At 32.1% G+C, this 15511-nt stretch overlaps 2 protein-coding genes across 2 annotated transcripts; both read right to left on the reverse strand.

Annotated features, from left to right (window-relative positions):
• Positions 1–1495: 1495 nt before the first annotated feature.
• Positions 1496–2308, reverse strand: LOC131875238 (mRNA-decapping enzyme subunit 2-like). The gene has a single exon (XM_059219309.1). The coding sequence runs from the start codon at positions 2306–2308 to the stop codon at positions 1496–1498; it is 813 nt and encodes a 270-aa protein (XP_059075292.1).
• Positions 2309–2338: 30 nt separating this feature from the next.
• Positions 2339–2773, reverse strand: LOC131875239 (mRNA-decapping enzyme subunit 2-like). Its single transcript, XM_059219310.1, has one exon. It carries the CDS (start codon positions 2771–2773, stop codon positions 2339–2341), a length of 435 nt encoding a protein of 144 aa, XP_059075293.1.
• Between the last annotated feature and the right edge of the window lie 12738 nt (positions 2774–15511).

Consider the following 15511-nt stretch of genomic DNA (forward strand, 5'->3'; position numbering starts at 1 on the left):
GTACTTCATCCAAGTTTCTCCACAACAACAAAAAAAAAAAAACATAAAAATAACCAACCCACAAACAACCAAAGGGTCAACAACGTACATAACAATTGGTCCTTTCCTAGTAGTTGGTACACACAACATGTGCTATAAGAAACAAATATGTGTTTAGGAAAACCTTTTTCCTTCTTTGGACAACTGTCTAAGACACACTATTATCAGAATCCTTAAATTAGGGGAAGAGGAGAGGAGAATCTTGTATGTCACCTAAACTTGATCCACCATACATTGAGAAGAAGACCATCTAACCAAAGAAGAACTCAACATGAGGGTTTGCAAAGTGGTCTCAATATTGGATATTTCCAAATGATGTTTATTAACATCCCAAAATAAAAAAATAATAGTAAAAATTATATTAAACCATATTGTAGCATGAAATGTACATTATAGTATATCACAATTTCATGTACTTACACTTTTTTCATATGGTTTATTCGATTTTTTGGGACAAGGGGATGAAGGACAAATAAAAATCCTAAAATTTTGGAACAATGTGAGAATGATTATATCTAATGATATGCCATGATTTACACAAAATGTACATAATTAAACAATAAATACACAATTGAAAATAAACTACATAATTGATAAGTTATAACGATTAAACAACACAAAAATTGTCAAATCATAAACCAAGATATAATCAAATCTCAATATAATGATAGCTAAAAATCCAAATCCTTTACAAATATTCTAAAAGTTCAAAGTACCAAACTACAAAGAAACATGCCAATAAGTACTAGATAATAAAATATAGAGAAATAGAATAGAACCATCAAGATTTAAATAACTTAATTAAATAGTAGTTAGAGTTGTGAATATTCAAGAATGTAAATCAAATGATTTTGTTATTAGAGTTTTGGGTATTTGCGCTACTTTCATTACACCTTGCTGGAGATCAATATGCTGTCCAAAGCTCCTATCAAGCAGTTGGGATGCTGGCAAAATTTGTAGAATGCTGCTCTGCAACTATTATTTCAAACCAAACCTTTATGAAAGCTTAGACAAAGGCTATACAAAAGATTTTATCAATAACGAGAACCATAAAAACTTCAGAAAGCTTATTGGCCCGTGTAACGAGAACCTGTCTGCTAAATACATTAAGTAAATTCAATATCTTCATAAATCATATATTTAGCAGGAGAGATATCAACTTAAAACATCTAATCTAAAATATAACTGGAGAAAACAAACCAATATTTTCTTGGTTTGGTAGATATATTTAATAGCAAGTAATGACATCTGTTGTTCTACTATTCTATATATCCACAAATTCATCACTTCTTATTATTTATATATTGCTAATGAAAATAGATTTCTGAAATATCATGATTGTGTCTGGTAAAAGTTTATTATATCTTGCTATATACTGATGTAGAAGAATCGTGTACAATCAATAAACAACTCTTTTTGTTCTCATGATTTTTCAAACTTTAAAAGAACTACCATCTTAACCACGAAGATGCATCTGAAGCTCCATTTTTCTATGATGAGGAATACGATATTTAGGATAAGGAGAAGAACTTGAATAAGTACTTGAATCAGGAGATCTAGGTGGACAAGGAGAAGATCTAGGTGGATAAGGAGAAGTAATTGATCTAGGTGGATAAGGAGAAGTAATTGATCTTGGTGGACAAGGAGAAGATCTAGGTGGATAAGGAGAAGTAATTGATTCTGTTTTAGGATAATGATATTTAGAACTATTTGAACAAGGAGAACTAGTTTGAGAATCCCAACAATGACTGGAAGAACGCCTTTGACTATAATTATTGAGATTACTTTTATTCCAACTAGGAGTGGAAGCACGCTTTTGAGCAGAATTAGGGGTACTATTTTGAAGCTCTCTACATGGAGTTGAAGGACCCATTTGAAAAGGGTTAGGAGTATTAATTTTAACATTGGGTGTTACAGAAAACCTCCTTGGAGTCGAATTCATTTGTTCTTTATCAGCTTTCCAAATAGTGCATATCTCGCCAATTTCATTCAGTGGTGTTGTAGATAAGATCATGCGATTTCTTTTAATCCACTTTTCCAATTTGTGTAGAAATGGGCCAACCATAAAATACTTGTTACGTTTTTTTCCCATGATTTGGAGTGGATGCCAAGCAATTTCACTGACTTCCTTTTTGGTCCTTGGTTCAAAAGGATATTTCTCATCCACTCCTCTGATAATATACAAAACCACTCGTTTCTTCTCTTCAGAATGCTCAATGAGGTCATTGATATTCAAAAATGGGCTTATATCATATCCTACCTCTTCCATGGTTTCTCTAATAGCACATATGTGATCTTTTTAATCAGGATCTTCCCTCTTTCCCCTAGGAAAACTCCAAGAATTACTCTTCCAGCCCTTCACAAGCAAACCCCTCTGATGGGACTGGTCCAAAATTATTGAGCCCGCAACTGGAACGGAGTGCTTAAAGGCCTTGAATTCATCAAGTATATCATCTACATGGTTGGCATGGTAAATTTTAAATGGATCACAACTCTTAAAGAAAAGATAGGTGAAGTCCTTTATGCTAAGGGACTTGAAACGAGGATCTTGATCTACTATATTGTCCTCATAGTGCCAATGAGCTTGCTCTACTTGAAACATTAGGCTTGGCATGAAGTCTACTTCGTCTGGATTCATATCTTGAACAAAATTAACATACAATTCTTTCATGATCTCCTCTGAAGGATAAAGATACCCAAAAGGTGTGCTACTCCTAGTGGAATTTCTTTCCATTCTAGATCTAGATCGAGAAATCCTACACTTACTCTTGGGTGTCATTGGTGAAGGGCAAAGAATACCAGAAATGACACCCTTACTATTTGGTGTTTGGCGAAGAGAGCATTTTCGCCATTGGGGAGGAGGATCCAACATTTTATCTTGGAGTTTTGGGGAAGGAACATATTTCGAACTTTTACAAATGGAGGGGATGCTTCGAAATGCGCTCATTTTGCTTCTCTGGTCCCTTCCTAGAAGAATAACAAGATGGATGCCAAAATACTAGTGATAATGGTTGAATAAATACAATCTTACGTCCTTCATGGGACAAGATCAAGGGTCATGTCTGTTAACTTAGCCTTTGCAGACCTACGTGAATGGTAGATTTTGTCTTTGTTGATTTCAACTTGTTAATGTAATTTACAATACCATCGTTAAGTTTAACCAAAAAATATTAAAGAAAAATAATTTTCATCGCCATCAAAATCTGTACAAGAAATTCTATCTTATCTTCTTTCTTTTCTTAAAATCTCATTAAGAAATTTTGTGCGATGCAGAAGAGAATCCCATCTGAGAAATCTGATTCATCAGTACATTGATGCCCAAATTAAATGGACTGTTGGCATAGATTTTCTATGACGTCTTACTGTACTGTACGGTTAGAATACAATTGCTAAATCTATTACAATTGCCAAAACTAATAATGGCGAAAACGTTTGATACTGTATAAGTATCTATGCACTGTGTCAAAATATTATATTTTGTCAGGAGATCATTTATGTTTGGTGTTTTGTAAATGCTGCAATGTCCAATGGCATGGTATCTTCCATGTTGATTAAGCTGTGTTCATGGCATTTGTTATATTAGTTCTGCCGATGACGATTTGAGGTGAAATCGCATTATTTTCAGTACATTTCATTTGGTTTCGCCAGAGGAGATTTAATTTAAAATAAATACTTGTGTTTATCCTCATGCAGTTTCTCTCGAAAGTTCAGATTTGCACAGTTTTAACTTCGACAAGCTCATTTCATTTGCATTTGGCATCATTTACGTCAATTCTGAAAAGAAGCAGCTCATTGCCTGGATTCAAATGAAAATGTAACCTTTTTCCCCTTGTGAAAAATGGTGATTTTTGGTCACAGAACAGTGGTTTTTGTGGGTTGGTTCTATGATCAAGGGTTCCATTTGCGACCAGTGTTTTCAGGTGAGTTGTTGGATTTGTTTTAGCCGTGTGTTGGTATGTATTGTGTGTTTGCTGCTTCAAATTTAGGCAAGCTGCTATCAGTTGTTGCACGGTGGAAATGTTGACAAGATCATACATAACCAAATGCAATATTTCCAGAACTTTTTTGCGTAATCTTACCTTAGTACTTGTAATTCCCATCAATATTTTCATACAGTTAAAAAGAATTGGTTGCTGTCAGAGCATGGTTGCAGGGCTCACACTTTTGTCCCTCGTCAAAGGCTACCTATGCCTAATTGACTGCCCAGGTTTTCACAAAATGTCTGCTATAAGTTTTCTAATATTCATTGCTGGTTCTCCATTCATATCCTTAACCAAGGCCCACATATGTAGCATCCAAATTCTCATACTGATACAGGGGCTGGTAATTTGTTGCAAAATAAAATCTTCAAAATTTGATGAGAAAAGCCCTAACTTACAGTATATTAATCCAAAATATATACATTTTAAACTCTCGGAGACCATCTATGAGTTTGTGCGTTCTGCAGTAATTATACAACATAATTAAACATTTTGTGTTTTGCTGATTTATTTTCAAAAGCACCCAAAAATGCTTACTTCATCTCTCTGTTGAAAAAACATTCGGACCATTCCTATGCCCTTATTATAATAGTAGGCAGCGAACTCAATCGATTTGATTCAGTGGGAAGCGATTCATGCTTCCGATTTGACTCCATTTTTATAGTCCATTCATCTCCGGATAACCTGTATCCCAAGTCCAGTTAGCGAACTGCCCGTAGGGGTGGGGTGGGGGAATAGCTTAAGAGTGTCGGGCAGACCCGTAGGGCCCCTATAATTCCCCATGAATGCACACTTCATTATTCTGCAGGGTAATAAGATGTGCACTTCCACCTTCCATTGAACCTGAGCCCATCCCAACTCTGAGTACATCCGCCCCTGCATCTATCAAATGCTTGACCTGGTAAGTAGGTAGTTACCACATTTCCAGCAATAACATCAATTCCACAGTAACCCTTTCTGAAGTACTTGTCTTCCAATTTTAAGATCAAGTATCCTATACATGGGATTCAAATTAGTGATTTGAGAAACGCAATTTAACAAAAGGTAAGAGTTTTCTTCATCATTTGCTGTTAAGAATTTCTAATATAGCACTGCTAATGTCCTGTCTCATTGAAATGCCAAAAAAATCGCAACATTCAGATGGAGCCAATAAATGGACAAAAACTCACCAGATTTTGATTTGTAAACTACTATTCAAAATTTAAATGCATTTGATTATTGGAAGAGCTAAGAAATGGAAATGCTATACCTATGGTGAGGAATACATGCATCTTTGTCCTCAAACAATTTGGGCACGTAAAAATTCATAGAATGCAAGAACTTATATTTAGCAGACCCTCATTTATCTGTACAGGATAAAATCGCTTCCAAGTAATTTGGTATTTGTATTCAACATTCAGAGTGTAAAATAGCTAATGATGTGATCTTGCACTGCTTATAGTGTGTATCAGTTTTAAATGATTCTGATTGTAAATGACACAGACCAGAACCCAGGTGGAACATATGTAATACATGAAGGTAGGCGATACAGTTATGTCTTCTTCATAGCGATGCATCAAGTTTTATGATTTCTTTACACCTACCACTAGGTAGTCTCGCACAAGTACAGATGCATATGCCAACAATTGGCAGGGAAAAAGCTGCACACGTTATAACTCTTCCTCCATGCGTTCAACGTCGGTACTGCACTGGTAATCATTTATATGAAACCCTATTCACAAGATCAAAGGATTTTCTAAAGGAAATAAATGTTTCCATACGACAATTAATTAATATTTAGGCTTTAAAAGTTTGATATGATTATTATGGAAAGCAATTTTTTATTAAATATTAGAAAGTACTTAAATATACTATAAAAAATGGTCAGTTTTATGGCAAATATTCTTAGGAATTATATTTAAAAAATATTTTGATTGTTTATAAATATAATATAAATAAGTATATGAGTCATCTACATTTATATTATTCCATAGTCCATAAATGTAAAGCAATTACTCAAGCTTACTATAATATAGATTTGCATCACATATTTGGGCAATTACTTTTACATTTTTTCTACAATATAACAATCTAATAAATTTATTACTTATACTTATTTCTTAAATTATTGTTTTTATTAACATTTGAATTTTGATATATTTCAATTTTGTATTTAATTTATTTATTTTAATTTTTAATTTTAATTTTAATTTTAATTAATTATATAGTTTTTTAATAAAATAAATTATTATTTTATAAATTATATTTTTTTTTAACATTTAGATTTCGATATATTTCGAATTTGTTATCTCTATCTCTCTGTCATAGTGCCACATATATCTCTATTTCCTGCTCTCTCTATCTCTCTCCCTATATACTTATCTATCTCTTCAACTCTTTCTCTCTTTCTCTATTTGTCAATCTCCTTATCTATATCTTTCTACTTTTATCTATCCCTCTACCTTTAGCAATCTCTCTATCAATTTCTTGCCTCTTCTTCATCCCCTCTATCTTAATCCCAACTTTTATCTACTCCAAACTAATGGTAGGAACTTGATGCTAGTCTTTTTAATGGTATAATTTGTAAAGCGTTACTTGCCAAAAGCCACCTCTACCTTGCCTTTTCTCTTCTACCTTTCACATTTCTAACTCTCGGCAAGAACATGATGCTATGCGTCTCTTGTTGTATTAGGTTTCTTGCGATTATTCTTTTTCATGTTGATATGTTTTGTGGTTGACTTAAAAGCAAGTGAAATGGTTGTAGGGTGATTTTGTTTCTAAAATTATTTAGCTTGACATTAATAATTAATGCCATCATTGATGTCATTTCGCTTTAAACTATTTTTTTGTTATGTTTAGCATTTCATTTTAAAAACTTAGTATTATATTTTATGATAATCAAAGTGTAATATACATATCAAAGAATTCAATTCATTATCAAAGGCCTAAATACTTTGAGATACTCATGTACTTCATCTAAGATTTGATTCATGATTACATAGACGATCTTCAATATTATCTAATTGTAGAATATACATATTCACCAATCCATTCATTGAAAGAAGGTTCCTTCATTTGTGAGATTTGTTTAGGGTCTGGCCAATGTCCACTTTGGGGGGCGAGGGTGAGGGACGTAGAAGGGATTCTTAATCCTTTCATTTCTCTCTATTCTAGAGGTTCTCTTCTCTCTCTATTTTGAGATGGAATGCTTCCTTTTTGAGTGGGCTCCTTGTCTTTGTGGGCTATGGTCATTGCATATCTCTCAGAATCTCTAGTTTGTATTTATTTATTCATTTACAATTTTATAATTTATTTCTCTTTTAAAATTTTCTTGTGTTTTGCATGTATGTGAGATATATAACACATGGTGCTTTATTTAGAAAGAAGTCTATTCCACACCCAATTGTGGCCCTCATACAATCATTGTAGCCCAAAAGTTTCACGGGGGTCTAATTAATGAAATGAGACCTCTTCTAGGATAAACCCCCCTATTAATGTTTTGGCACTATTAATTTGATGACATGAGGGTTTTTTCCAAAATTATCCTTTCTAGACCTTTACATTACATGAAATTGGCATTTTTTTGTAACTTTTAAAGATTGCATAGTTGTAACAACGCCATGTTGTTGCGAAGTTCCTGTCAAATGCTAGTAGGATGTCCTTGTTCTTTGGGTTTTTGACAAATTGCGAATAACATTTAAAATCTGATCTAATGTGAGGAATGAACTATTGACCATTTTCTAAATTACATTAAATGGTGCTACCATTTTTACCATGATTTATGTGGATTAGTTAGATAAAGTTCAAATGTGTCAAATATTACCTCTATTACTTGGTTTGAAACCCTCACTTATTACAATTTTGGTAGTTTATATGTCACATATATTTTCAACTAAGATACTAGTGTTACACATTTTGAAAGTCCAAAAGTGACAATCACTCAATCTTACTTTAATAAGAAGTGAAAAAAATAAATAAACATTAAGATTACATCAAAGTTAAGAGATTCTTTTTTTAAAGTAATGAGATATGTATATGTACATATGAGACATTATATAGATATGCTATAATAAAAAGGTTAATAGCTACAAAGTTAGAAGCGTATATCTACATATGAGACATTATATAGATATGCTATAATAAAAAAATTAATAGTTGTAAGCTTAGAAGCATACGAGTATCTATTAGTTCTAATACTAATTTGTGCTATAATGTATTTATTTGGCTTTCACACTTGATCAAGTACTATCTAAAAGTAGAGACACCCAACATTTTTTTAAGTCTTTTAATTATTATTTTTTGATGGATAATGGGCCGAAGTTGATTATTTTTTTAAGTCTGTTAATTGTCCATTCAATAAATTTAAACTTAAATTTTGTAATGTCAAACTAGACTTAGAATGTTTGTTATAATTTTTCATTTTTTATTTATTAAATAAATAGAAACAAAACTTTTTTTAATAGTTAAAAATAAATCTCATTTCTTATTATTTAATATAATTAACTAGTACAAGTATTTTGTCTTAAAAATTTATAAAATAATATTTTTTTGTGCATAATGTAAGTTAATTTAATTTGATCTTTTATGACTATTCTTTGTACATAATTAATAATGAACAAATCTAATGAATTTAAATAGTAAATTTATTATTTCTATAAGATAAATTATAATAAGAGGTTTTGAATTTTAAATTTAATATTACTGTTGAGAGTTGTAGTAATTTTATATTTTATTTACAAAAATAAAGTTCATTTTTTAATTGTTAATTGAATATACATATATATATATATATATATAATAAGTAAATAGCTATAAACGGGCAACACCCTTGTATTAATCAAAATACGAGAATACAAGGCCTGGTTCAGTGAGAGCGGTAGGGGAAAAGAACCAGGAAGAAAACACCTTACCATAGCTCTATTCCTATACAAAAAACCAGCAATGGAGGCTGGACAAGTACAAAACACCAGTTGACAACCGTTGGAAGAAGATACCAGAGGCCTTTAAAAGAAACAATAACTAGGAAACAGAGAAACTGGAGAGAGGTGACAACCGGAATCAATGGGAGTCTTCAGATTCATCATCCACAGGAGCACGAGCCACATCTAGGACAATGGGACATTCAGGGCCACAATTCAAGTGAGCTACCGATTCTGCCTTCTCCTTAGGGAGTCAGTAGTCGTTTGGATACCATTCTTCACCCAGCCCAAACCCCCAGTCGTTTCCATCCACTAGATCATGGAGCAAACCGATGTCTTGTTTTTGGTAGAAGGATTGACCGGCTGCCATGTTAACCAGTTAATGTCTCCTCTTATCATCGTGATGTGACGTATTGCCGGCACTATTGATTATACCCAAGCCATCCAAGGAAGACCATATTTCAATTCCTTGCCTTGGATGATGCATCTCATCATCCAAGTCCTTAGAGGGGACTAGCCAAATCCATCTCTTCTTGGATGAACTTAGTCAACCAAGCCATATATATGCATATAGATATTTAGTATATATACTGCCTACCAGGGATTGTCATAATCCCTCCATTAGACTAAGGGAGTTTCCTCCCTATAGCCTCCATCAAGTAATCACATTTATATTATATTTTACAATTTATTACTATTTTCCATTCCATAATCCATATTTTCATATTCCTAATTTAACATGTATTCCCTAACATATATTGAAAAATATCCATTATCCAAAATCCACATTTATTTATTAACGTATATTCCTAACTATTCATTGATACGTATTCATCAACATCTAGGAACCATTCATTAACATATGCATTAAAATGTTCATTGTTTATATTCATCAACATATGTATTAACGTATATATTAACATTCATTAATATATGTATTAAAATATTTATTATTAATATCCATTAATATAAATATTAAAATATTCATTATTAACATTCATTAATATATGTATTAAAATATTCATTATTAATATTCATTAATATATATATTAAAATATTCATTGTTAATATTCATTAATATATATATTAAAATATTCATTATTAATATTCATTAATATATATATATATTAAAATATTTATTAACTATAATCATTTATATAAACATTGTGACATCCTTACCTATCTGCACCCACAGTAGTAGATTTTGGTCTACAGTTCCTTGTTGTTGTTCACAGTGTTCCTTACACCTCGCGCTACCTCCTTTTTCCCCCACCATAGCCCTGCAGCGATCTTCCTTAATACCTTATGGAGGGGAAGGGTCACATCCTTTAATCTCTTAATCAATTATACTTTGTACTTGGATAATGAGTCACTACTTATATTTGTAATGGCAGTCATTTATAATTAATCGTTGTCTTCTAGACAATCTCCTTTTTAATTTTAATCATTAACAAATATCTTCCCTAGCTTAAATGCTATCCTTCTAGATATAGTCGCACCTTTCCAAAATCACACCAAAGAGGATCACTATTTTGTTTGTTATTGCTTCTTTAATCATCTTTTAATAAGTCTTTGACTTAAGCATATAAGTCGCTCACTTTTGTCTTCATAAGTCATTGTTCTTAGTAGCTTCTACCGTTGTTGTTTATTAAGCATATCGACGGCTACCTTTGCTATGTAATTCACTAATATATTTCTCAATCACAATCAACTACCTTTAATCTCTATCGCTTCATTTAAAAAGAAGAATTAAATCGCTGCACAATAACCTCCTTAATATTTTGTATTCGTATTTCCTACTTTGTAAATTCTTTCCTTGCGTGATTATACTTTTCTGAGTTGTCTTTGTCTTCTTGGGTAGATCCTCTCTTTAATTCATTTTCTAATAAATTCATTGTTGCTTTTATTACCTATCTGAATTTGATTTAGAATATGTAAATTATGGTTATAATATAATATTAATTTATTTTTATTTGAATATATCAATAATATTATTAGTAATAAATATTAAAAAATGTTAATTAAATAATAATATTTAATAAATAAATAAATTTCAAATAATCATTCATTTGTTAATTATTATATTAACTATTAATTAATAATAATAATTGCTCTTATATATATATAACGATCAAGGACGGGACATGACAAGGGGGATCCTCGAGAATGGTGATCTAGTGGATGGAAACAACTAGGGGTTTGGGCTGGGTGAAGAATGGTATCCAAACGACTACCGACTCCCTAAGGAGAAGGCAGAATCGGCAGCTCACTTGAATTGTGGCCCTGAATGTCCCATTGTCCTAGATGTGGCTCATGCTCCTGTGGATGATGAATCTGAAGACTCCCATTGATTCCGGTTGTCACCTCTCTCCGGTTTCTTTGTTTCCTGGTTATTGTTTCTTTTAAAGGCCTCTGGTATCTTCTTCCAATGGTTGTCAACTGGTGTTTTGTACTTGTCCAGCCTCCATTGCTGGTTTTTTGTATAGGAATAGAGCTATGGTAAGGTGTTTTCTTCCTAGTTCTTTCCCCCTACCGCTCTCACTGAACTAGGCCTTGTATTCTCATATTTTGATTAATACAAGGGTGTTGCCTGTCTACAGCTATTTACTTATTATATATATATATATATATATATATATATATATATATATATATATATATATATATATATATATATATATATATATATATATATATATATATATATATATATTCAATTAACAATTAAAAAATGAACTTTATTTTTGTAAATAAAATATAAAATTACTACAACTCTCAACAGTAATATTAAATTTAAAATTCAAAACCTCTTATTATAATTTATCTTATAGAAATAATAAATTTACTATTTAAATTCATTAGATTTGTTCATTATTAATTATGTACAAAGAATAGTCATAAAAGATCAAATTAAATTAACTTACATTATGCACAAAAAAAATATTATTTTATAAATTTTTAAGACAAAATACTTGTACTAGTTAAAATGAGCGAGGCTCCTAAAACATAAATATTTGGACTCCCTAGAACCTAAGAGTATTCAGATTATCAACAACCCTCCTAGGGGCTCGGCTATCTGGAATTTTATTTTGGATAGCAGGGAAATCATAAGTGATCGGGTTACCTAGGAGGTCAGGAATGGCAGGGATGCCTCCTATTAGTTTGATTCTTGGTCGGGTGAAGCTGCCCTATGTCACAACCCCTTTCTACAACCTGTTGTGGAGGAAACCTTTCACCTCTAGGGCATAATATATGTGATTATAGTTATCCAATCCTAGAAAATGGTATCTCTAAATGGAAATGGAACTCCTTGGTCGAGCTGGACTTGGATCAGTTTCAGAAGGACTTATTTACTGATATTCTCAACAAAAGGATTATTTGAAGGTCCTAGGTTAGTAGTTCGCAGGCCCAAGCCTCTCTCCCTCCTATTGTTGCATGTCTCCCATGGTGGTGGACCAAAAGGATTTGCATTTTCCAGTTGTAGATGAATCGTTGGAGGATCTTTTTTATCCGAATAACAGAACAATAGAATGTGGTTTCGCTAGAAGCCAAGGGTGGTTTTCATTTGCAAGTTTTTTTGCATGTCATCGAATGCGAAGGAGCCACTAGTAGTGTTTTTTTTGTTTTTTGTAGCTCGTAGGTTGTTAAATCCCAATCTATAAGAATAGCGATTTTCGCCTGTTTGCGGTTCAGAATGATTTTTCAAAGATGCACTGATATTCTATAGGAAGTTAGCCTTTGATTTGTTGTTGGTATTTTATGAAGACAAGATAATCAAACTGCACCTACAGCCTTTATGATTGTTGTTATTCAATGTGCATTTTATAGTTTTTTATGCATCTATAAAATTCTGATATAACTTTAGAAATATATGCCTAATACTTTGTCGAATAAACTATGTTTTTGCACTTGTTATTTGGTGGTTGTGTGGTGTGTATTTCTTTCTATTAAAATGAATTTTGGTTATATCTTGATTATGGTTTAGGGCATGTATATTGTTAAATGGGCCTCGAAATTGTAATACCCTAAAAATGGTCATCTAAACCATTGTCCCCTAATCTCGACTACATCACTAGGGTCCTAACCAAAGGCAATTAAATCAATCTTGAGCACCTAATCAATTAATTCTTAAATCATCAATGTCACATGGAAAATAAATCACCTTAAATTAATTAAATATTTATTTAATCAATTAATCATTCCAAGTAAATCATTTTAATCAATTAAACTATTTATTTAATTAAATATCTTAGTATATTCAATTAATAAATCAATTTGCCATTAAATCATTAAAAAGAAATTAATTTGGAAAAAGAAATCAAATTGAGATATCTTGAAAATCTAATAAATTGAGAAATCTCAAGAAAAGCAATTAAAACAATTAACTCTCAAAATTGAATAAAAATATGGAATAAATTAGTTTTTCTAATTTTATCTTAATTTTAGTTCAATCTTATTTCCTTCAAATCTGAAGAAAGAAACCAAACACATCAATTCACCTGGATTGTGCTACCTTTTGGAGAATCTTGACCACTCATCAACAATTAATCTTGATCATTGTTGTCTCTCTTGATTTTCGATAAATCGAGGCCTTCATCTCCCAATCAAAGGACCCTAGCGATTTTATTGTTATTATGTTGTTTTTGCTCTAGGTTCATTAAGAATATTGTGTTTTAAGATTATTGCATCTTTTCTTTTTGTCATATTAGCTTAATCATGATCGCTTGAATTCATCTAGCTTAATCTTGCATATCTAGCTTAATATTCATTCTATATAGCTTAATCTTTCATCCATCTAGCTTAATTTTGCACTCATATTCTATTAAATCCTTCATTTTGGTGTATTCTAGTCACTGGTATTGCTTAGACAAATCTAAGAGAAAGTCTATGCTCGCATCTTTTAGAAGGTAATAGATTGATTTGTTATGGTTCTTATATTCATGATTATATATGTCTAACCATGCATGCAATGATTTATTGAAGTGTTTGTGTCTTACAGCTTATAGATCTCCACTTTTTCACACACATTTTTGGCACCCACCGTGGGGTAGAAGAATTTAATTTTTTTCAGCCTTACAATCATTTCTTTTTATTTTCCAGATTTCATTCATGCAGTCTTTGCAAACTGTCGTATGAACTTTTGTAGCACACAGTACGAGTTCTATTTTTTGTCGTATGGTTATGTGGGAATCCTTGCACGATATTTTGCTTCTGTTGTTTTCATTCAGTGTTTACTCGTCTAGTTCACTGAGAATACTTATCTCGTTCATTGAGAATACTCGTCTGGTTCTATGGGAATTGTTGTACAAATATCTGATTTTCTCATTTCAAAAACATTATACTTTTTAGGGTTTTTCTTGAACTGAATTTGATTTTACTGACGCTAACCCTGATCTGTCTTCTGTTTATCTAAGAGATTTTATTTTCATAGCCTAACTGGTTTTTTTTGCAAATTGCTTGTCAAAGAATCTATCAATCAAACTCACGCATGTCAAAGAATCTATCAATCAAACTCACACATGTCAAAGAATCCATTGCTCAAAAACAATATGACTACTGATGCGTTGTTTTTACAGGTTGCCTAAGGAGAATCAACTGAACATTGTGTATTCTTTAATTCATTTCTAGGCACTTAAATTGCGATGTGGTTAATGAACAAATTTTTCTTTCATGTTTTAGAAAAGTCTAAAAGGTAGGAGAGTATGCTCTTGTCTATACAAACAATCAAAAATCTATATCTTTGAAGTTTTTCTAGTTTTGAGATTTGTGTTCCTTTAGCACGCCTATCACAATGGGAAAAAGTAATCACCCTGTGAGAATGACCCAAGTGAGTACAGCTAGACCCAAGCATTCCAACTCACTATAATAAATAGGCCTTTCCAAATTAAAGTCTCAAAGGATGGGATTATTTCAGTTTTCTATTTGAGATCTCTCATATTGGGCATTTTGTAGGGCCTTGCGGTCTCAATCATGCTTGTGTGACTACATCTTGTTTCAGTACCTTGTCAAGCAATAGGCCTCAATCGCACTTGTGTGACTTCAAGGGGTAATTTTGAACAGAAAACTTACTAAGAACTTTAAGATAGAAGCTACCTAGTTCACCTCCGAAAGGGGGATAATCTTTGTGCAAGAGAAATAGTAACTCTCCCAAGATACTTGCCATATCGTGCCCCCATTAGCGTTCGAATTCAACTAATATGGCATTGAGAATCCATTGTGTGAGATTTACCGGCCATATTCTGATTAGCTATTGGGTGTGTGCCTGAGTCTACAAGAAAAGGTTTTCCCTCTCAGCCAACTTCCTTAGGATTAGTGTGTTGTTCTTGAAGTGACTTGACATCTTGCATGTTTGTTGTGTCTTTGTCCTGGAAATAGAAACTGAAACCCTGAAGCTAAAAAAACAATCAAAACATCAAAAACTCAGTGGTAAAAACTTTGTCCTTGTCATAAACTCATCACTATCCGGTCCAGTGTCATACGAGTCTTCTGGTTTTTCATACTACCCTTTGAGAATTATCATCTGATAACTGGTAAACTAACGTACAAGTCTTAATACGCAAGGTATATTTTATTTTTTTTAGATTGTCATTCTAG

The sequence above is a fragment of the Cryptomeria japonica genome, chromosome 4 (genome assembly GCF_030272615.1).
Source record: "Cryptomeria japonica chromosome 4, Sugi_1.0, whole genome shotgun sequence".
NCBI classification, from domain to species: Eukaryota; Viridiplantae; Streptophyta; class Pinopsida; order Cupressales; family Cupressaceae; genus Cryptomeria; species Cryptomeria japonica.